General features: G+C 41.2%; 1 protein-coding gene across 6 annotated transcripts; it reads left to right on the top strand.

Annotated features, from left to right (window-relative positions):
* Positions 1,207-22,768, top strand: C2H5orf63 (chromosome 2 C5orf63 homolog). 6 transcript variants are annotated; one of them, XM_013995072.2, is made up of 7 exons: positions 1,217-1,268; positions 3,252-3,297; positions 11,184-11,368; positions 12,620-12,696; positions 16,469-16,589; positions 21,410-21,466; positions 22,138-22,768. In XM_013995072.2, the coding sequence occupies exons 5-7, from the start codon at positions 16,476-16,478 to the stop codon at positions 22,312-22,314; spliced, it is 348 nt and encodes a 115-aa protein (XP_013850526.1). In that variant the 5' UTR covers positions 1,217-1,268; positions 3,252-3,297; positions 11,184-11,368; positions 12,620-12,696; positions 16,469-16,475; the 3' UTR covers positions 22,315-22,768. The 6 variants fall into 6 exon arrangements, with proteins under 6 accessions (XP_020940364.1, XP_003354309.1, XP_005661665.1 ...); XM_005661608.3 differs by lacking the exon at positions 12,620-12,696 and having other exon boundaries at positions 1,216-1,268; positions 22,234-22,768; XM_005661607.3 differs by lacking the exon at positions 12,620-12,696 and having other exon boundaries at positions 1,216-1,268; positions 22,150-22,768.

Below are 22,915 nucleotides of genomic sequence, written 5' to 3'. Positions count from 1 at the left end.
CACTGAGCAGCTAGGGAGTGCACAGTGGTAAGCTCATAGATATCAACACGGGGGAGCATGAGATGGAATCTCAACTCTGCCATTTTCGAGCTCTGAGAACTAGGGCAAGTTACTAAGCCTCTATTTCTTCATCTGTAAAGTGGTAGTAATAATACTTAACAGGATTGTTCTCAGGATTAAACAAGTTGAGTGTAAAGGTGATGGCGAGCCGTCACTAAGTATTAGTCTCTTATTATTATCTCTGTTTTTCACACTATTTACAGTAACACCATTCAGGTCACCACACCTCACCCCTCCAGGACACGGCCACCTCCTGCCTTCCCTGCTTGGACTCTGCTCTCATCTACTCCATCCTCTTCACATCTCCTGCCCAAAGCTGAGGGACCTTCTCCGAATGGAAAGGCAATCAGTTCAACTCACCTCCGCCTACAAGCAAAAACGGATTAAAACAAAAACTTCTCCAGCTGCCCTTGGCACACGCCTGAAAAGCTCTGCAGGGCCTGGCCTCTGCCTACTCTCTCCAGCCTGTTTCCACCTCTTTCCTCTCCACTCCCTCAAGGCCTCAGCCATGCTAGTCATAATTGTGGGGCACTGCCCACGCTCCAGTCCCGCCCTTCCCTAGACCTGAAGATCTCAGACCCCGCCCGACCTGGCCCTACACAGCCCAGCCTCAAAGGTACCTCTTCGGCTAGAGCACACTCATATTTTTCCATAGGTTAATATCGCTTCCTTTTAAACAACACTCAACCCATGACCTATGTAAAGAACAGTTTCCAAGCGTTTGACTGAGCTACACGCCTTTTAAGTTTAGGGAGGGTACAGCTGCCAGTTTCGTTCATCATCGCATTCCCCTTCACCTAGATCATCTGGAACCCAAAGGAGGAAGACAGTAAAACATAAATCCATGAATGAATGAATGAATGAATGCGGGGAGGGCTTAAAAGGGCCTGCACGGCACCTTCTCGAAAAGTTGGTTCTCATATGCAACACTCCCTACTAAATGGTTCCCAAATACGCCGGGTCACTTTTTCGTGGGCTTTTTTCTTTTGTAAACAGCGTGGGCTCGATTTCTGTCTCTCTTTTCACACATGACAGCCGAGGCGCGACCACCCTTCAGAGGTGCGATCAGCGCGGACCCGAGTCCCAGGGCGACCAGCCGGAGGGACCTCGGCCGGGGCGGAAGTGCGGGCGCGGGGCGGGCGCCGGGCGGCTGGGACGGAAGTGCCGGGCGCCGGGCGGAAGCGGCGACAAGGGCGGCGGAGACGCAGGTGGGTGGCGGTGGTCCGGCGCCGGCAGGTGGGCGCTCGCGGCTCCCCGCCCGGAGCAGACACGCCGGCTGGAGAGTGGGGGACAGGAGCCCTGCGCCGTGCCGCACGCTGCGGATTTCAATTGTCATTACAGGAAATTTAATTAAACCGGGAGCCATAAATCCGTGAACCTCCGGGGGCAAATTATAAGCGTGTGTGTGCTCGCGCGCCATGGCGCTCTGGGAACTGAACAAAAAAAACGAGTAGGGGGAAAAGCAGCTTTTTAAGAGAAAGCAGAAAACATCACAACTTCAAGCTTCTTTCCTGATTCACAGATAGCCTCTTTCGGATTTCGTCGAGCTCCGTGAAGCGGCATTATAATTTCGATTGGCTGAGATGACTGCCTTTTTAAATATTTTTGAGCAACCATGTTGACCTTTAATTGAGGATGAAAAAATTTAATCATTAGTGCGGTGGGGAAACCCTGTGAGTCCTGGGGCTGTCTGGACCTCCTCTCTGCCTTTATTGGGCAAGAGCAGCCCTCTGGGTGCTAAACAATGAGAGGACAAAGCAGAGCCTGTACAGTTCTCCATAAATACTTAGCCTTGTCAGTTACCCCTGACAAATATAAATCAAACAATTTTTTAATAAGTCCAGAGTTACCAAAGTCCCAATTAAACTGTTACTAACATGAATAGGCAACTGTCTGTTTCTGAGGCTTTTTTTGATTATTTAGTTATTTATTTGGCTTTTTAGGGCTGCACCCATGGCATATGGAAGTTCCCAGGCTAGGGGTCCAATTAGAGCTGCAGCTGCCGGCCTACACCACAGCCACATCAATGCCAGATCCAAGCCTCTTCTGCGACCTATGCCACAGCTCACACACAGCAAGGCTGGATCCTTAACTTACTGAGCGAGGCCTGGGATCGAACACATGTCCTCTTGGGTACTAGTCAGATTCGTTACTGCTGAGCCATAATTGGAACTCCTCTGAGGCTGTTTTGTTCAAGAACAACAAGGAGGGTTTTGCCAGGCTGATCTTTATTCTTTTTTTAAAAAAAAGTGTTTTATCCATTCTAAAGGATAATGCAAACTATTACACTTAGAATGGATAAGCAATGAGGTCCTACTGTATCCAGTCTCTTGGGATAGAACATGACGGAAGAGACTATAAGAAAAATATATATATGTGTATGACTGGGTTACTGTGCTGTACAGCAGAAAATGACTCAACACTATAAATCAGCTATACCATAATAAAAAATAAAAAAATGTTTTATATAGTACTTAATATTTTAGAGTGCTTAAAAAAGTCCACAGGTATGGTCCAGCTCCACCCCAAGATATTCACCTTCTCCAGGACAGGGCAAGTATCTAGGATCTATTATGACCCCACACTTTCTACCACATTTCCCAATATAAGCAGGGTTCTTGTTACTACACATTGCCTTGGTTAAGCAGTCACTAGAGCCATGTCTCGGTGTGCGTGACACTGTGAAAGATCAGGTGGCTATTAAAGGCTGCAGTCTTCTCATTTACTAATTATCTCAGGAATACTCTATGAAAATGCTTATGAAGCTCTCTGCTAATATGTGGAGCTGTGTACACTGAGATTTAAAAGGCTTGGGAAACAGGTGTACCCTGGAAATACTGCGTGATTACGGTAAGGCAGAACTCATCATGACCCAGTAGAATGTCGAAGCCCAATAACCTGGGCCCTGTTCTGTTGAAGAATTGCCTGGAATCAGGAAGATCCTTTTGGGAAAATTAAGGTTGGTGGGGTGGTGTTTTAGACAGGCAGACTCTCCAGAGTTTCCCTCTTCATGCTTATTGTGGTCAGTAGTAGCTGCCTGCCAAGGAAGGATCAATATTTTTTTGTCTCCTTCACCAGAGGAAATTGTGGCTCTGTGGTTTTCTTTAGATGGATTGATGGCAGGTAAGGTAATAGAAGTGAGGATTTTCCAACTTGGGAACTTATTGGACTGTATTTCTATTTTATTCCAGATGCCTGGTTCTATCATACTCTTAAGTACACAAAGGCAAGGCAGAGGTAAGGTAAACCTTCACAATAAGTTATTTTTTTATTATTAAGGTTTCTGTATTTCATAACATGTGCATACTCCAGCTGGATGATGCATTCAGTTACTCTAATGCCAAGGCTCGAGGTTTCACATGAAGCTGGACCTTGCAGTGATCTGGTACAAGTAGTACGGTTTTTTATGTTCCTTATTTTAAAATCTAATTTTGCCACAGCTTTAGTCGAGGGGGTGTACATCAGAGAAAGCCAAAAGCCAGCTGGAGTAGTTCCTGCACACAGTTTTAATCTTGTTTGCAATTATCTGGAAGGAGAGAAACCATCTGGATCCAGGGATGTGCAGCTACACAGGTAGCAGGAACTAGGTGAGCTTCCTGCATCCTTCCCCTTGTATCACATAGCAAGGTGGAAAAACAAAATTATTTGAGGAAGAATATGCAAAGTGAAAGGTTTTGGCTAAGTTTCACATCGATCTGATCCCACAACCCTACCTCCCCATCTGGGTTACAGCCAAAGGGAACTGGAGGCATGAAAACATTACTCTCTTTTTATTCCAATCCTTACCCAAGATAAGATTTCCAGAGATAGAGGCGAAAGCCAATACCTTCTATTTTAAAAAAGGAAAATCTTCAAGGATTTCAGCGCATCTTGCCAGTAATATCTAGTAACAACCATTTTACTGCTATAGGCTTCATCACTGTGATGTTATACTATTTGTTTATAAATCTTGCTCCTACCCAAGGTGTGAGTTCCTTAAGGGCAGGAAAGTAGCTTAATCACTTTTATATTTCTAATAGCTGGCAAGATGCTAGCACATTATAAACACTCAGAACATAGTGGAGCAATGAAAAGACAGCATCTCTGAAGGAAAGCTGGATCTATAAGGAGTATGAAAGCATCACTGAGAATGCACAAAGTAGAGAAAAGAATATAAAACAGTAACCTTTAGAGGGGCTACCAGATGTAGTTATAAAGGCTACAGTTACTAATGCTTTGATAAAACCTTGGAGTAGGGAAGGGCATATTTGAGAATCTACAGATGGTCACCAAACTGGCTTCCAAAGACATCTAGCCTGGTCAGTTGCAGCGTCTTTGTTATACTGAATGGACTTTGCAAACTGAAAGGCTCCACCAGCCCTATCTCCACTCTCCCTCCAGGCCTGCCATGCTCAACTCCTCACCCAAACACCTGTGGAGCAAATATCTGAAAAGCATTCACTTGAAGAGATACCAAATTATTAGCTTACCTAGGCCACTAATAACCTGGGTGGGTCGTACCTTAAGGATAAAGGATTTAAGTTAGTTCACTATTTTAAGGCTAGGTTACTCAAATAGTACTAAAAGAAAGCTGCCTTCATCTCTTATATTTGGCTAACATTTCAGAAGTGTTCAAAGTTGACAGCTTTTTGTATTGTAATAGGGGAGGCATGTGGTATATGCTGCTTCCTTCTGTTGCCAGTGGGATTCCAGCAGAAACCAAAATGTTACTACTGGAAACAGATGAGCTTCCTCTCATTGTGCCTGTACTTTTTTGTATTAATCATGAAATAATCAGCAAGTGGCTTCTAGTTTAGTCAGGGGGAAGGGCATAAGACTAAATTATTTGATTTTTGTAACTCTTTATTTCTTAAAACATGTGGTTCTTGCAGTCAGCTGAGAAAAAGGATACTGTTATTTAATAGAAATTCAGTCAGCTGAAGCAGCTTAGGACATAAGCCTGGGGAAAAAAAAAAAAAAAACAGAGATCTAAATTCAGCTCTGTTTCTCCAAGTTCAAAAATGAAGTAAATCTGTACCTTCTTAGATTTAGAGAGCAGAACTTCATTCTTATAATAAAAGAATTCTGCCATCCAAAGCTGAGACTTTTCTCATTCTCTCCATCCTTAAATTAAAGCTTAAACAAAATGCGGAATCTATTATTTGGTATTCTCTTAAGATTAATGAATAAAAGCCTTTTGAGACTTTTTTGGGGAAAAAAAGGGGGGGTTGAACTTGGAAACTTGTAGTTCTGAGAATTCTGTGTTGGTCTCATTATGAATAAAAATAAGCATTGCTCAAAGAGAAAATATTTGTTAAAATGTAGTACAAAAGGCTTTGGTGAAATAGTTTATCCGTCAAGCAAGGAAATCTCCAAAGTCCCTTGAAACCCAGTTCCAAAATATTGAGATTTCTATTAATGACAGCTGTTAAATAATGAAAGAGGATTCCGAGAATTGCAGAATCTCATGTAATTGAGGGTTGCTGGGGCCTGACCTCAAGAGTACCCAGTTCCTAACATTCAGGTATTGGTGTTATGAGTGCAAAGAAAGGCTGGATTTAACATTTCAGATGTTCCAGAGTCAGTGGCTACAAAATGGCTAAAAGTGAATGAAACATCTTTGAGGTCTTGTGTGGCCATGTGGATAACTTTACCTCTTTGGCACGATGAATGTGAAATGGTGGAGTATTAGTGACAAATGGAAGATATTGCCTGGATAGATAGATTTTAAATCACAGACAGTTGTTTCTGGAAATGAAATTGTGTGCTTTTTAAATAGCAAGGAAAATGGCATTACTAGCTGGGTACAATAAGACTAAGATGTTTTAATGAAATTGCCTTCTTTCTGGGTCGGTATTAAGTATCAGATTTACCTTCAAAGGGAATGGGTCATTTTGGTTAAGAAGGATAATGTGGAAAGGAGTCTGCATAATTCCACATGCACTTTGTTCTCATCCCTTGAACCAGAATGATTTTGCCCTCATCTTAATGCTATCATTATGGAATGAGGGAATTTTCCAATTGGTTTTTAAACTCTATTAAGCCCCCATGTATGATATAACCCAACCACATTATTCAGGTTTTCTTGGCTTTCAGGAACAGCTTTGCAGCCATTATGTCGTAATTGTAGCGAATACTCTTGCACACTCTGAATTCAGAATATGCCTCTTGCTCCAGGCCAGATGCTGAGTCAGTATCTTCAGGGTGGAGGATGAAGGAAGGGGTACACTGTGTGTAAGTCCCATTGGGTTAACAATTAGTCCGGAATACCCTTTGTGCTCCTGGGTGCTAGAGCAAGTATACTGTATTCTGTTGATTAGCATCTTCGTTTTATTTTTTTCAGCTGTATGTTTTTCTGGAAAGCAACCCCATTACCAAGTAGACTCCTCTGAGCAACAGTCTGGAAAGTGTGACTGCTAATGTCCAAAGAGCCTAAGACAAAATCTTGCTTACACTGAAAATTCCCCCTCCCTTCTACTTCACGTTTGTCAGCCAGCTATAGGGGCTTTCATTTAAAGTCATTTTTTTACATGTGTCTATCAGTAAGAAGAAGAATACGTTATTCTTCCTTTTTGGAGGCACCTTCCATTGCAGATACTCAAAGAGATGCAAGATCAGGGCCTAACCACTCTGATTTCACCTCCCCCCACCTCCCTGCCAGGTCTTCTCTGATGCCAAGGCTCCCCAGTTATGATCCAGGAGTTAGAAAAGTGAGTTTGCGATGAGCAAGCTCCTTTACACTTCTGCCCAGATCTCTGTGTGAATTCTGGTCCTCTTTAAAGGGCCTAGCATTTTAGACTCCTACAGGTAACTACTTCCAAGCCTTTGGGGCCTTGGGATGTCATGAGCTATGGCCATGGCATTTCTTCTGCAGGAGATTTCCCCTTGATACTCAAAACCTGTGGATGCAGTTCCTCCTGGTCTCCGTAAAATGAGAGAACAGGACAGGGGGTTGTATTTCCGCTTTTACAGTTGATGAAGCTAAGACTTAAAGAGATGAGGGATTGCCCAACATCAGAGAACAAGATGGTGGAGTTGCCTGTCTTTGGGTTTTTTATTGATGAAATCCTCACACAGAAATGCACCTGGAAATTCAAACATGCTGAATTCTAATGGGAAGGCTATAAGAAACAGTAACTTTAAAGCTCTTGATGAAGAATCACTCCATTTGTACTTAATTTCCCTGACTGACAAATTAGTGGGACCTAAGTTCATTCAAATATACTCTGACTTCCCTAGACAGTTTATTCAAAAATACTCTGAAGTGAGTTTTGTCTTTAAAAGATTATTAATGAAATATAACTTTACCATTGTCTAGGCAATTCAAGGGTTAGATTGAGGATACCATTGGTAAAATAATAGTGGTACTAAATTTTACCTTCTTTGAAAATATAAAGGCAGGCGTCGGGAAGGGGTAGCTGGAAAGGAAGTGGCCTTTGTTCAACACTCATCAAGGGGAAACCTCAACCCCTTGCAAATGAAATTTCAGGGCCCTGTTCTGTAATTGTGTGAAGACCAAGCAAGCGAAGCCAATACCTAGTGCCTAGGTATCTGCTGGTCTATAGATTCAGTCTTAGTAGAAGATAATCGTGTTGGGTCTTTCATCAGTGATACCCTGGTCTTAGGAATTCCTATTTAAGTAATGTTCACAGCCTGAAATTTTCAACTTTTTCTGATTGAAATACGTTTTAATTTTGCAGTTCCCTATTTCTGAGACTGTTACATCTAGAGTTTAAATCTTCCTTTTGGGGCCAGTAAAAGCACAGTTCAGTCAACAGAATCGTTGTCATTTTCTATTAATAACAATACCTTACTTTTGGTGTTATTTTGTAATAAATAGTTAAGTCTTCTCTATTCTGCTTTATAATTTATACAATGATTTTTGCATTTATTATCTCTAAGACACCCAGCCAACTTTTGCCTTTACTCTTCTCCCCCAAGTCACTGCCTCCATCCTCATCAGAAATATCTTCTACTTAATATATGTAACTCGGCAAGAATCAGACCAGGTAGTTCACTTTGGCAGCAGGCATTGGTGGGAAATGTCACTCCTTTCGAGGAACATCGGACATATCTCATCTGACTTGTGGTAGTTTCTTCTCCTGTCCCTTTTCTAGTCCAAGCCTTCATCACTCTAACAATAGGCCACTCCCCTCTTTCTGGAAACACTTTCTCCTGTTGGCTTTCATGATGACCCACTTTTCTGTTTTCCTCCTACCTCATCAACCTTTCTTTCTGCCTCCTTTGCTGGCTCCTCTCTCTACCCAACTTCTGATGTTGGACTGCCTCAGAGATCTGTCCTGGGCTCTCTTCTTTTTCTCTGCTACTTACATGGCCTCATCTATTCCAGGAGCTGTAAATGCAGCCCGTCAGCTGATGGAGCCTCAGATTTTTATCTTTAGTCCTGGTTTCTCTCCTGACTCCCAGACTTGTACATGCTGCTCTCTACTTGCGCTCCAGCTTGTCCCTAACTGAGCCCCGGTCCCATACATCCCTCAGTCCATTTCTGCTTCAGCTTTCCTCTTTTCAGTAAATGACCAAAACTGGGATTGTCTTTACCGTCATTTTTAATTCCTCATATCCAATTCATTGGCAAGTCCTATCCAAACTGCCTTCCTTTGTCACCTGACTGGGTCCCTGCTTCCACTCTTGCCCCCCAAAATACATTCTTCACACAGTGCTAAAGTCATCTTTTTAAAATATATATGAGGAATTCCCTTCGTGGCTCTGCGGTTAATGGAGACAACTAGGATCCATGAGGATGCAGGTTCGATGCCTGGCCTCGCTCAGTGGGTTAAGGATCTGGCGTCGCCTAGGGCTGTAGTTTAGGTCGCAAATACGGCTCAGATCTGGCATTGCTGTGGCTGTGGTGTAGGCCGGCGGCTAGAGCTCAAATTCAACCCCTCTAGCCTGGGAACCTCCATATGCCTTGGGTGCGGCCCTAAAATAGCAAAAAATAAAATAAAATGTATATGAGATCACATCACTTCCCTCCTCTAAAACTGTGCTTAAAATAGAACCTCAATTCCTTAACATAACCCGTGAGGCTTTAAGTGATCTAACCCCCACTGACCTATCTCCTGCCACTCACTCTTTCCCTTGTTGACGATACTTTATCCACACAGTCTTTTGTCTCTCTTCCCCTAAGTTAAGGTTTTCCTCACCCTAGAATCTTTGCAATATCTCTTCCATCTCCCCAAAATTCTCTTCCTTCAGATCTGTGCACCTTCTCATCCTTCAGTCTCAGCAAAAACAACAACCTGCTCAGAGCACCTTATTTAAGGGACCTGCCTAGTCACCATCACATCGCCCCGTTTTATACCCTCCCCTCTGCTTACCAGTCTCTGATATGTCTGACATAAAAGTCTCCTTTTTTTTTTTTGTCTTTTTGCCATTGCTTGGGCCGCTCCCGAGGCATGTGGAGGTTGACAGGCTAGGGGTCCAATCGGAGCTGTAGCCACTGGCCTATGCCAGAGCCACAGCGATGCAGAATCCAAGCCACGTCTGCGACCTACACCACAGCTCACGGCAATGCCAAATCCTTAACCCCCTGAGCAAGGCCAGGGATCGAACCCACAACCTCATGGTTCCTAGTTGGATTTGTTGACCACTGAGCCACGACGGGAACTCCAAAAGAGTCTCTTTAACATCCCTAGAATATGCACCTCCTGGCTTTCCTGTTCACCAGTGAACCCAGCACCTATAAGAGTATCTAATACAAGAACAGCAGATAATTGTTGAAGGAATAAATGAATGACTCTCATCCCACATCTAGACTGTCATAACTGAACTCGTTCCCACCTCCTTTCTCCTTTCATCTACAGTTCATCCTGCTCATTGCTGCCATACCAATCTCCCAAAATACTGGTTTCATCATATGGCTCATTTAAAACTCTTCAGTGGCTCCCATCCAACAGGCTACAGCATTCCTACCTCACGCCTTTGTGTCTAACCCTGGCGTCAGAATGCTTCCCCTTCTTCTACGTATCCAAAGCCTCCATCATTTGGGATCCTTCATTCATGAAACCACTTCCAATCTCAGGCAAGGGAACTCTTCCTTTCTCTTATAACACTTAAATTACCTGCTGTGATCCCTCCTCTATTGGTAATGTTTCAATGAAGAATTTAACTCCCTCCTCCTGAATCCACCACAGTACATCTATTATGCTTGTTGCACTCCTAATGCACAGCCCTTTGCTGATCATTTCACAGTGTATACAAATATCAAATCATTATATTTTACACCTGAAACTAATATAATGTTACTTAAAAAAAAAAAAAAGAATGAGTCTGAGCATGAGGCCAAGGACAAGTGGGCCCACAGGTGGGTGGTAAGCTGGGGATCTTTGTTGCAACATCATGTCTGAGTTAGCACTACCTTCTTGGCAGGTTCCCTGGCCAGGACCCTGACTACTGGGGTAAGGTGCTGGAAGAACACCTGAGATGCCACCCACATGTGGAGTGAGGGCCCCACCCAGGATTGCCTTCTACCCCCTACCCTCTGTTTCTGTTCTACAGCCTCATACTAATCCTGCTTATTAGCCCCTTGGAAGTGACACCTCTATATGTCTGCTCAATTTGCAGCTTTGGCTGTGCCCCTATATGCTGCCTCTTTGTCACTCCTGGCCCCACACCTGCACCTAAGATTCCAAATTAGGCTCCCACTTGTTTGGGAAAAATGGAGGTTTGGACACAGCCGTCTGGCCAAAAGCACATAAGACCGCTGGGGTGGCATCATTTGTCCCTGTTTCCCTGAATTAGGTAGAGCCAGTGACCCAGATAAGTCTCCTAAGAGCAACCTCACTTCATTACATAAACTTTCAGTAATCTACAGTAATGGGTTTTGCTCCCAGTAGAGGGATGTGTGTGTGTTTCTAGTCACTGGGTAAAAATAGGATTATTATACGTAGATGGTAATGAATGTGAAATGGAGCACTTAACATCTCACATGGAACAAATGACTGAACAGAAGCCCTGAGCCTCTCTTTCTAGAACACAGGTTCGGCAAGAGCTGCAGTAACAGTGTTTGGTTAATGTCAGCTCAGCATTACATTTACATTATACTCTTGTGAAGAAGCTCCACCATTACCTGTTAATAATGGAGATGGTACCTGAGCTTATACAGACTTTTTGATTTTGCACAGGAACTAACAACACTGCAGCTTGCTGCTGCAGGATCACGTGAGCTTGGAGATTGGGTGTGCGAAAGGATTCTTTGTACAAATAGGAATTCTGGCCAGTGAAGGTCAGTTTCTCTGCTCGAGCGAGAACAATGTTGTTTCCCTTCTAATCAGATGCACACAGCGACTGAAGAATCCAGGAGCCCCACGTAAGTGATGTGCAGCCACAGTCTGGGCAGCTCCTCATGCAAGAAATGAATAATCCTTAATAAAGTCTCCTCTCTGTCCTGTAATCAGTTGCTCTAATGCTATGTCCTTCGCTGCTTCGCAGGGAAAATGCTATAAAGTTATCTTCCTTCTCATGCTTCAAGGAGGGCTGAATTGGTCCAATCAGCCCTCCCCCATGTTGTATTTGATTCTGCCATAAAGGCTGCTGAACTCAGCCTCAGTTTTGTTAAAAAGTCAGCATTCCCTTTTTCCTTCAGGGGGATCTGTGCCCGTGAGCAGCAGTGGACTTGAAACAGCAGGAGTCACCATGGTTATCGTTAGGCTGGGGAATTTGTTTTAGGCACACTCTAAATCCAGTCTTATGCTGCTTTTTTTTTTTTTTTGGTCTATGATGAAGGTGACCCAATCGTGCTTCTTTGATATTATGAACACATCTCTTTTTGTTCATATCACAGAGGCATCTAACAAAATACAAAGGATAAAATTGTGTCTGCGTGTCTAGTAAGGACACATACTCCATGACTAAATTCAATGACATAATCAAAAAGGTGTTGTCTTCCCACAGTCATGAGCTAACAGGCAGAGACCGCCTTTCAGAATATTTTTGATAGTGCTAAGGTACTGTTCAAAAATAATAGAACTAATGAAAATGTCACATTGACAGAGTAGCCCATATTAAGATTTTACTTCAAGAAGGCATGATTAGGTGAATGTGACATTCACAGCGATGGTGTTAGGGTTTACAGACTTAATAAAATATTCTATGAAAAATATTATAGAATTCCATTGGAGTGTATCATTTTTCATTTTACTTTTAATTTCTAGAACTAAGTGAACTCCAGTGTTCAGAACTTTAGCCTTAGTATCTTATTTCTGCATCAAAGAGGTACAGGGGGCTTTTTTTTTTTTTTTTTCATATCAGACTCTAATACAGTGCTTATAAGGAAATCAATTAATTTAACAATGTGGTAAAATGCATGTGCCTTAGGGCATTTGGAAAATATTTAGGTAGTAAAACTGCATGATGCTAATGTTCTCAGTAAACAAATGGGCCATGTTTAAGTGACTAAATACATATTTAAAACAGGAGAATGGAGACCAACATGGAAAAGAGAACTCGTTTTAAACAGAATGGTTGTGGCATCTCTGAAGACTTTACTTAGCTTTCTGGGTTGGCTGAACAAATATTCTGGCAAATCTGGAATAAACAGCAACTCTGTTTACTATGACAGGTTTTATTTGTCTTGGGTGCAACTAAGACCACATGCTGTGTTTTGTCATGTTGGAAATACGGAAGCAGGTTTCCACTGTGAGTGTGATTTTTTTTTTTTTTTTTAACAAAAGCCTTAACACCTCAGCCTCAACTCAGCAAGGTAAAAGCAATAAGGTTTCCTTTCCTTACCAGCCAGACATTAATAAATCTTAAATCCCTCCACCAAAAGCACATAGCTGCAGTTCACTGTCCTGGTTTAATCTTAGGTCACTGCCTTAGATGCCCTGATCCTTCTCATTTCCAAGGGCTGTCCTTCTGCCTTTACTCTCACAAAACTGATTTGTAAAATTTTTCTTTCTCCTGCATTTGGCCTAACTTATTTAACCTCATACCCTAGGAGGGTGTGCCACTGTTGGCATAAGGCCTTCCCAAAACCAACACTGCAGAAATTTCTACCTAGTGTAAACATAGTTAGCATTCTGCTTTCCGCCCCCCTCATTTATATCCTTTGTGGACAGAGCCACGTTTAAAAGCTGTTATCTCCAACCACATTCACCTATGGAGTGCTGATTCTGATGAATTATGGAAAATGTATATACCAGGGTTTAACATTAAGTTAAGAGTAGCACAACATACTGTGAAATTGTTTGGATTCACTTTCCACTTTAGAATAACGCTGGGTCTTGCAAAATTCTCATTGCATCCCTTTTTTATACATTATCAGGACCATTTAGTTAGCAGGAAGATTGAGGGAGAAGTAAAGACTAAGGGTTTAAGAGAGAAGGAAAGATTACTGTTTTCACAGATCAGAATCCAATCCTTTTGTCTTGTCTTCTTTGCTCTAGTTTGATATGGGTTTAGTGCTTTTCTCTAAAGTCATATCATGCTGTTTGAAATGAGTTTAAAGCTAATCTTATACTGAGAAGCCTAGTCACCAGTAGAGATTAGTATAAAATTAATATAGTCATACTCTGTGGAGCAAAGCAGGAGGAGATTCAAGGTGGTGGCAGTGGGATTGGGACCAGCTGCAGCATTTCGTGGGCACCCTGAAGAGCAGTGACCTTTAGTTATAAAAGAGATCTGCCTAAGTAGTGACTGCTGTGCATTTTGAGTGTATGATCAGGGTTAGAGGTGAGACTAAAGATGAAGAGAAAGGCTCACTCCAATACTTCTAACATTTGAACACCTGCTATGTACCAGGTTAATTGTAGCTGCTTGGGAATATCGGGGTGAACAGCTAGCTGCTCCTGTGGAACTCACGTTAGGGTAGAGGTGTATAGGTAAAGAAATAATTTTAGATAGTGAAGGATAAAAGAAAACTGTTGCACGAGATGAGGAAGAAGAGTGGTGGACTGGCCAGCATTGGTAAGGTAGTCACTAAGGCATCTCTAAGGAGGTCACGCGAGCCCATTCCAAATAAGAAGCTACTTAAGAGCTTTTCATGTAAAGACAGCAAGTGCAGAAGTCCTGGTGAAGAAATGGTCTGTGGGTATTCAAGGAAGGGAAAGAGAATCTTTCTGCTGCAACTTGCCAAAATAAGGGAGGGAAAACTGATAGATGAATCTGGAGAGAAAGAATGCAAAGAAGTTAAGAAATGAAGCAGCATTGCTGGGAAACCTGGACAGCTGCATGCAAAGCAATGAAACTAGAACACAACCTCACACCATGCACAAAAATAAACTCAAAATGGCTGAAAGACTTAAATATACGACAGGACACCATCAAACTCCTAGAAGAAAACACAGGCAAAACACTCTCTGACATCAACATCATGACTACTTTCTCAGGTCAGTCTCCCAAAGCAATAGAAATTAGAGCAAAAATAAACCCATGGGACTTAATCAAACTGAAAAGCTTTTGCACAACAAAGGAAACCAAAAAGCAAATAAAAAGACAACTTTCAGAATGGGAGAAAATAGTTTCAAATGATGCAACCGACAAGGGCTTAATCTCTAGAATATACAAGCAACTTATACAACCCAACAGCAAAAAAGCCAATCAACCAATGGAAAAATGGGCAAAAGACCTGAATAGACATTTCTTCAAGGAAGATATACAGATGGCCAGCAAACACATGAAAAAATGCTCAACATCGCTGATTATAAGAGAAATGCAAATCAAAACTACCATGAGATACCACCTCACACCAGTCAGAATGGCCATCATTAATAAATCCACAAATAACAAGTGCTGGAGGGGCTGTGGAGAAAAGGGAACCCTCCTGCACTGTTGGTGGGAATGTAAACTGGTACAGCCACTATGGAGAACAGTTTGGACATACCTTAGAATTCTATACATAGAACTTCCATATGACCCCGCAATCCCACTCTTGGGCATATATCCGGACAAAACTCTACTTAAAAGAGACACATGCACCCGCATGTTCATTGCAGCCCTATTCACAATAGCCAGGACATGGAAACAACCCAAATGTCCATCAACAGAGGATTGGATTCGGAAGATGTGGTATATATACACAATGGAATACTACTCAGCCATAAAAAAGAAGGACATAATGCCATTTGCAGCAACATGGATGGAACTAGAGAATCTCATACTGAGTGAAATGAGCCAGAAAGACAAAGACAAATACCATATGATATCACTTATAACTGGAATCTAATATCCAGCACAAATGAACATCTCCTCAGAAAAGAAAATCATGGACTTGGAGAAGAGACTTGTGGCTGCCTGATGGGAGGGGGAGGGAGTGGGAGGGATCGGGAGCTTGGGCTTATCAGACACAACTTAGAATAGATTTATAAGGAGATCCTGCTGAGTAGCATTGAGAACTATGTCTAGATACTCAGGTTGCAACAGAACAAAGGGTGGGGGGAAAAATGTAAATGTAATGTATACATGTAAGGATAACTTGATCCCCTTGCTGTACAGTGGGAAAATAAAATAAATAAAAAAAGAAAACATGCAATTAATAATGAAAAAAAAAAGAAATGAAGATCCCAGGAATGAGTTCATGCTGGGAATATTGGTAAGTGATAAAGTCAACAGTGCATATGTGTTTTAAAAGTGAAATTATCATATCTGCAGTTTAAAGGACAAAGCTGGAGGTTCAGTACAAAAATTAGGAATAAGTAGTGTGTCTTATGTCGAGCAAAGTAGCAGGATAGGGGAGCTTCAAAGCCTCATGTTTGACATACTGCTATTACCAAGCTGTTCTTATTGGAACATCTCCACTAGAAACACTAGTACATTTGTGAATGTTTTCAAAAATGATGGCAATCTCCTTTTAAAATACTTAAGGAGTTGAGCATATTTTTGTTTCTGACAAGCAAACACAGCCTAATTCTCCTTTGTAAGTTCCTCTGAGTAAAGCTTTGTGTTTCCCCATCTCTGGCAGCAGAGGGGTAGAGATCTTGTAAGTAATAGCCTGAACCTTCAGCTGGGGACTTGTGCTGGGGACTTAGTGTTTCCTTTACTGTGAAGGTAGCTGGGCATTGTTGAATGTTTGCCAATGAGATAAGCTATCTCTGCAAATATAAACCATCTCAGGAAACCTCCACATATTAGGCAACCATCAGGATGTTGGCAGAAATCTACAGGTGAAATTTAAGTTTCTATTCTAATTAACAAACCCATGCAATTTGCTTATAGAAACTATGTAATCAGAAACACAGCTAATACATACATTTGGACTTTCTTCCCATTCGAAAGTCTGTTTTATTTAGAACACAGAGAATGTTAAGGCATCACGGAGACTTGCCAAACATATGAGCCTCCCTGTCACTCCTTGACTCCAAGAAGCAATTCTGAGGTCTCCAAATTCCATCAGACTTGCAGCTTAGTATTCTTATTATAAGAAGCAAAGTCTAGGGCACATAAGTTTACTTGTCTGTTTTTCTTTTGGCAGAATTAAGATGCTCTGGTTTCAAGGAAAGAGCATGCAACTTGCCCAATACTCCTTTCAACTCCTCCGGAGAAATCTCTCTGCTTCTAAGACTGCTCTGCCTGTGCTGACCTTATTCACAAAGGTACAGAGTAAAAAGTAAAATTACTACTTTAAAAATACAAAGTATTAAAATGTTGGGTGTAGAAAGTTGTACATTTAAGGGAGAAAATATTGAAAGGAAAGCAATGGTATAAACTTTCTTCAGACCTGCTCCTCAATTTTTCAGTTCCAGTTACAATAGCAGTAACTCTTATCCTACCCAGATACCTCAATGTCTCACAATTACCAGAGGGTAAATTAATGGTTAATAGTCATCTGCCCCCTACATTGGGAGAAAAGAACTATTTTATCACTTAGAAATATAGTCAATTCTGGAGTTCCCATTGTGGCTCAGTGGTAATGAGCCTGACTAGTAGCCATGAGGATGCAGGTTCAATCCCTGACCTCACTCAGTGGGTTAAGGATCCGGCATTGCCATGAGCTGTGATGTAGGTCACAGATAAGGCTTGGATCCCATGTTGCTGTGGCTGTGACAGAGGCCGACAGCTGTAGCTCTGATTCGACCCCTAGCCTGGGAACCTCCATATGCTGCGGGTACAGCCCTAAGCAAAAAAAGAAAACAAAAAAGAAATATAGTCAGTTCTTGTTTTTTGTGATTAATCGTGTTCTATAAAGTCACCACAAACACTGAATTAGAAGTACTGAACTACTGCTCCTAAGGGAAATATAGGATTAGATTCCTATGAGCTTCTGGTCACATTTTTGTCAATTGATCAATACATAATCTTGTTTTATGTGTGCTCTGTTTAAAGGGACCTTATTTAATATACGTTGTTGATTCACAACACTGAACTCAGGGCAACAGCATTGTAAATTCATGCCTGAACAAAGCTTATTTAACACAATACTTTCTCCATAAGGCACGTCGCAGCCTTCTTGTGTTTAGAAACATTGAACACCACTTCAGCACTATGCTTGGGCCATTTTAAATGGCCAAAATCACTAACAGAAAGCACAAAAACACAGAAAGTGTGGCACTAAATAGATCATGAAAAGGACACTTGTTAACAATATGACAGCTGGAACAAGAAGGCCAGGCACCGTCTTGACCCATCTCAGAATGTGCATTCGAGCAACTCAAATTTTTCACTGCTCTATGCACCTGATATCCATGAATGGCTGCAAAAAAGTTGAGTATTGATTCTGGAATTACAAATAAGTTTTAGCCAATAGATGAATTTGCAAATATAGAATCCACAAATAATGAAGGTTTCTGTACTTATTTTCTTATCCCTAACACTAATTTGTTGTTGTTTTTGTCTGCTGTTTGGGGTTTTTTGGCTGCACCCAGGGCACATGGAAGTTCCTGGCCAGGGATCAAATCTGAGCCACCCTATGCTGCAGCTACAGCAATGCTGGATCCTTAACCCACTGCACCACATGAGGAACTCCACCTTAACACTAGTTTTAAGCCATAAAGCTAATTTAAACTTTTTTTTTTGTCTTTTTGCCATTTCTTGGGCCGCTCCCGAGGCATACGGAGGTTCCCAGGCTAGGGGTCTAATAGGAGCTGCAGCTGCCGGCCTACGCCAGAGCCACAGCAACACGGGATCTCAGCCGAGTCTGCGACCTACACCACAGCTCACGGCAACGCTGGATCCTTAATCCGCTGAGCAAGGCCAGGGATCAAATCTGCAACCTCATGGTTCCTAGTCGGATTCGTTAACCACTGAGCCACGATGGGAACTCCTAACTTAAACTTTTTAAGAGCTTTTTCCTCTAAACTTTATAATACAAACATTACTGATTTCTTTTTGCTAGTTAATAATTACTTTGTGTGATTTATAATAAAAAAAAAGAAATAAAGAACGAGGTAGTAGAATTAAATTTAGGGAATAACACTGCCGTTCAAACAAAAAAGGTCTCTTGTTTAAAAGATTTTTTTCAGATTTCAGGCATTTTAGCAATTTGAATATATCTGACACTTACCTAATAACAAAGTTTAAGTCTTTTAAAAATTAATTTCTTATTGAGAATAGTAAAACTATTTTTCAGCATCATTAATATATATAGCACTATTGGAAATTATAGAACAAAAATGTTTCATCATCTGTGTCTATCTATGATGAAATGCATGTGAAAATTAACCACAAAAATAAAATAATCCTTCAAGCTAATGGTGATCACTCAACCTAACTATTCTGCATGATTTTTTAGTTTGAACAATAGCCAAGTTAGCCAAAAACATTTGCCAAATACACACACACACACACACACACACACACACACACACACACAAACACTAATCTTCCATTCACCTTAAGATTTGTACTGACCCCTTCATTTGTATCATTAGACATATAATAAGATATTACTCTCACCTCCAGGGGTTCACAATCCTCTGAAAGAAAAAGTACAGTGTCAGGTCTCTTTCAGTTATAAAAAGAAAATACTTCCCAGAGAAGCTTAAACATAAAAGGGATTTTATGAGTCTGGTTTTAGGAGTAGCTTGATTCTGAAAACTTAAGCATGTTACCAGTCTCTTGAGCTCCACATTCTCTGGATTAAATCAGTGCTCACTCTGGGTTTTCAGATGGATAACTACAGTACTCCCAAGCCCCAGATCTCACATTTCAGGTATCAACCAATACTGCAGCAAAAGCCTCATCCTATCCATTGGCTCTGATTGGCTGATCCCTGGGCCAATTCTAGTCAAAGGGATAGGATGTGCTGGATGCCTCGGCATAAGTCAGGTGTTGCACCTTGTTGTTCAGGGACACGGAGTCAGCCACCTGCTGAGAGCAGTTCCAGTGAGGCAAAATCACAGCATTCTTCCTACAAGAAAGGGGAGTGGCTGGTGGAGAGCCGAACTAACAAATGTGCACTGCAGTTCAGGGATGGAGTAAATAAGTGCTGTATCGGTACCGTGGAAAATTCTAGACGAGGATGTACAAATATTCCAGACCTTGAGGTCTTGTCATTTTTCAGCTTATTGATTTTTTTAAAATCCGATGAACCTTTCCTCATAAAAATACATACGCACATGATAATTTGCCCAGACGTCCATATTCCCCAGGCTTTTTAGAAAATAAAAAACCTGATCCTAGGTTTATTAAAGTTTTCTATTATAAAGGCAAATGGTACCAAATTTGGTACTTCTGCAGTTTTGCTGGTTCTGTTTTGCTTTTAAGGTCTTCTTGTTTTCTTTTCTTTCTTTTTTCTTTTTTTTTTTTTTTTTTTTTTTTTTTTTTTTTGGTCTTTTTAGGGCTGCACCCAGAGCATATGGAAGTTCGAAGGCTAGGGGTCCAATATGAGCTGTAGCTGCCGGCCTATGAACAGCCACAGCAATGCCAGATCCAAGCCAAATCTGTGAACTATACCACAGCTCACGGCAACACCAGGTCCTTAACCCACTGAGCGAGGCCAGGGATCGAACCCATGTCCTCATGGATACTAGTCAGTTTTGTTGCTGCTGAGCCACTAGAGGAACTCCTTAACGTCTTCTCTTAACTTTTTGAAGCTTTCTCAGAAAATTTCAACATGGTTATCTTAAAACATCACAGACTATCCATAAACAGACTGTTCATTGATAATGCTAGTAATAACATAATGAGCTCAATTCTCAAATAGGACAATAGAGCCAGGAAGACCTTTCTGAAGGAAATCTGTCTTTTGATAATCTGCATCCTTATTTCAAAATAAGGTGAGTTAAACTGGAAAAAGGTCCTCCATAACAACTCATCTTTTCCTATCATGTAAAAAAGCAGATTTAGGTAAGTATCAGTAATGTTGAATCTATTTTGAGCTCTTACAGGAGAACTTACAGTAGGCCCTGTTTATTGTGTCAAGGCCTGAGAAGCCTTAAAAATATTCCAGCGATTCAAAGCATTCTCAGCTGACTTCTCTAGATGGTTAAGTTGCAAACAGCAGTAGACAGTAAAACTTGCTTGCTCCTAAGGTGGTGAATTCATCTGGGAAACCTATTGCTGACACTTGTAATGAGAAAAGAGTCAAAACATTAAAGAGTTGGTAAATCATCACCCCAACTACAGGGATTTTTCCCTTTTTAAAGATGGGCAATCACTATCTAACTCCATATCAATGCGTTTTATTACTATGGACTGATGAAGAAAAACAGGCTGGCAAAGCTCAGTGTTTCTCACTCAAAACAGACTTTTAGCCATTCTGGTGATGCCAGCCAGACCAGGAAGGTGCTTCTGACCTAGGAAGGACAAAACCCTAGGACTACAGATAATTGAAAAATAATCTCAGATAGCAATTAGATGAAGCCAGTAACAAAAAAAGTAAGCATCTAAATTTTTGGGTTTTTTTTTTTTTTTTTTTTTTTTTTTTTTTGTCTTTTGTCTTCTTAGGGCTACACTCCCAGCGTATGGAAGTTCCCAGGCTAGGGATCGAATCAGAGCTACAGCTGCTGGCCTACACCACAGCCACAGCAACGCTGGATCCAAGCCACATCTGTGACCTAAACCACACCTCATGGCAACATATCCTTCACCCACTGAGCGAGGCCAGGGATCGAACCCACAACCTCATGGTTCCTAGTCGGATTCGTTTCCGCTGCACCATGATGGGAACTCCCTAAATGTATTTTTGTGTGTGTGTGTGTATATGCATATGTGCCTGTGTAACAAATGTAAACATCAAAATTTATTAGATTTATTTTTCAAGAAAGTCAAAACACAACTAAAAATGTTGAAAGCCCTTTTAGCATGAAATACTAGCTATTTTATAAGATTCTGTGACAGTATTTTGCTTTGGAAATAAAACAGTGTAATTAACCTGGGAGAAAACAGTCCTTTAAAGTAAATATAATCTGCTCTTTGTGGGTTTTGTCAGGCTCAATGCCATTCTTTGGGTTTGATGACTTTTTTCCTCCTGTAGGATCCATGCCCCCTTTGTGATGAAGCCAAGGAAGTACTGGAGCCTTATAAAAACAGGGTAATATAATACACTGTGGCTTTCTGTATGTGGAATAGATAGTGTACATGGTATAAAGTATCTGCCTGGATCCTTTCTTTAGGAAAAGAGATTGAATGATTTTTCATGTAAATTTTTTCTGTTCTTCAGAGAGATTTTGGTGCTGATTTCCATAAAACTCATTACACTTAAGTGTTTTTCTCTGAGCAGTACTGGTTTTCTCACTCTGACTCTTAAAAGGAGTCAAAGTTAACTGGCAGGTGCAGCATTCATGCTTTCTTTAAGCCTTCATCCCTATTCCTTTTTTCTCATTTTGTCGTTTCTACGGAAGTGTTTTCCTGTAGCAAACCATGACACCTTTCCCATTCTTCTAGCCAAAATACGTCTGTTTTGATTCTCAGGCAACTTCCCTGAGAAGTTGGGACATAGTTTATTTCATTGGAAACTGAGTTCCTGGATGCTGAACGTAACAGGTGTAACAGAAAAGCAGCAAAGTTGGGAATTCGGGAATATAATGAAATCAGTCAGGTTGTGGAAATCAGTCGTTGGATAACTTCGCACCTCAAATAAACAAACAACAATAACAAAAACCTCGCAGCGTTAGAACCAGTCTGGGGATCGGTTTGTCCCTGCAGTCGTTTCATTGTTCCATGTTCCTTGAGGTTTAGAGTGCTAGTCTGTCTCTGTTTTAGTTTATTTTACAGGAGGTGGACATCACACTTCCAGAAAACTCTGCTTGGTATGAAAGGTACAAATTTGACATCCCTGTCTTTCATTTGAATGGCCAGTTTCTGATGATGCATCGAGTGAACATCTCAAAACTTGAAAAACAGCTCCAGAAACTTGAGCAGCAAGGTGCCGAAGGCTGATGAACGCCCTCGTGATTTTCTACCCGCTCTGTCAGGAAGGCATTTCCCTGTGGCCTCATAGTCCTTTTGTCACTTTCATGCAGCTCAAAGGATGTTCTGCCATCAGTGGTACCAAATAAATGGTGATCTTCCTCTTCTGATGAATCGAAGTACCAATATGGGAACTGTTTACCTGTTGGCATTTTATAAAATGAGAGAGCATTTGGCAGGGAGGGGATGATGGAGGGCAGGAGAAATCCACTTGTTTTCTTTATTTCTCTCTTTTGTATTAATATGGAAGCATTTCACATTCACTGGCTGGAGCCATTTATAGAAGAAGGCTCTGTGTCCCTGCTGCTACCCTAAGGGCTTAACTTTTTAATGAAAGAATAAATGTTCTTCCACTTGGTAGATAAAGTGAAATGTGAATTGTTAATAACTGTGCACAGTCAATAAAAGGATGTTTTAACAAATACATCTGCATGAAGTCTATTTCAGAGGAATTTAATAATACCTGTTTAAAATTAGAGTTCTTTTTTTTTTTTTTTGGATAGAAGAGAATAATTATCTTAGCCAAAGATGCTTCGTTTGAGAAAAACAAAAGACTTAAACCCCAAAAAGG

Source organism: Sus scrofa, chromosome 2, assembly GCF_000003025.6.
Source record: "Sus scrofa isolate TJ Tabasco breed Duroc chromosome 2, Sscrofa11.1, whole genome shotgun sequence".
NCBI lineage: Eukaryota > Metazoa > Chordata > Mammalia > Artiodactyla > Suidae > Sus > Sus scrofa.
Note: the sequence above shows the minus strand (reverse complement) of the source record. Positions and strands in the feature narration are given on the sequence as shown.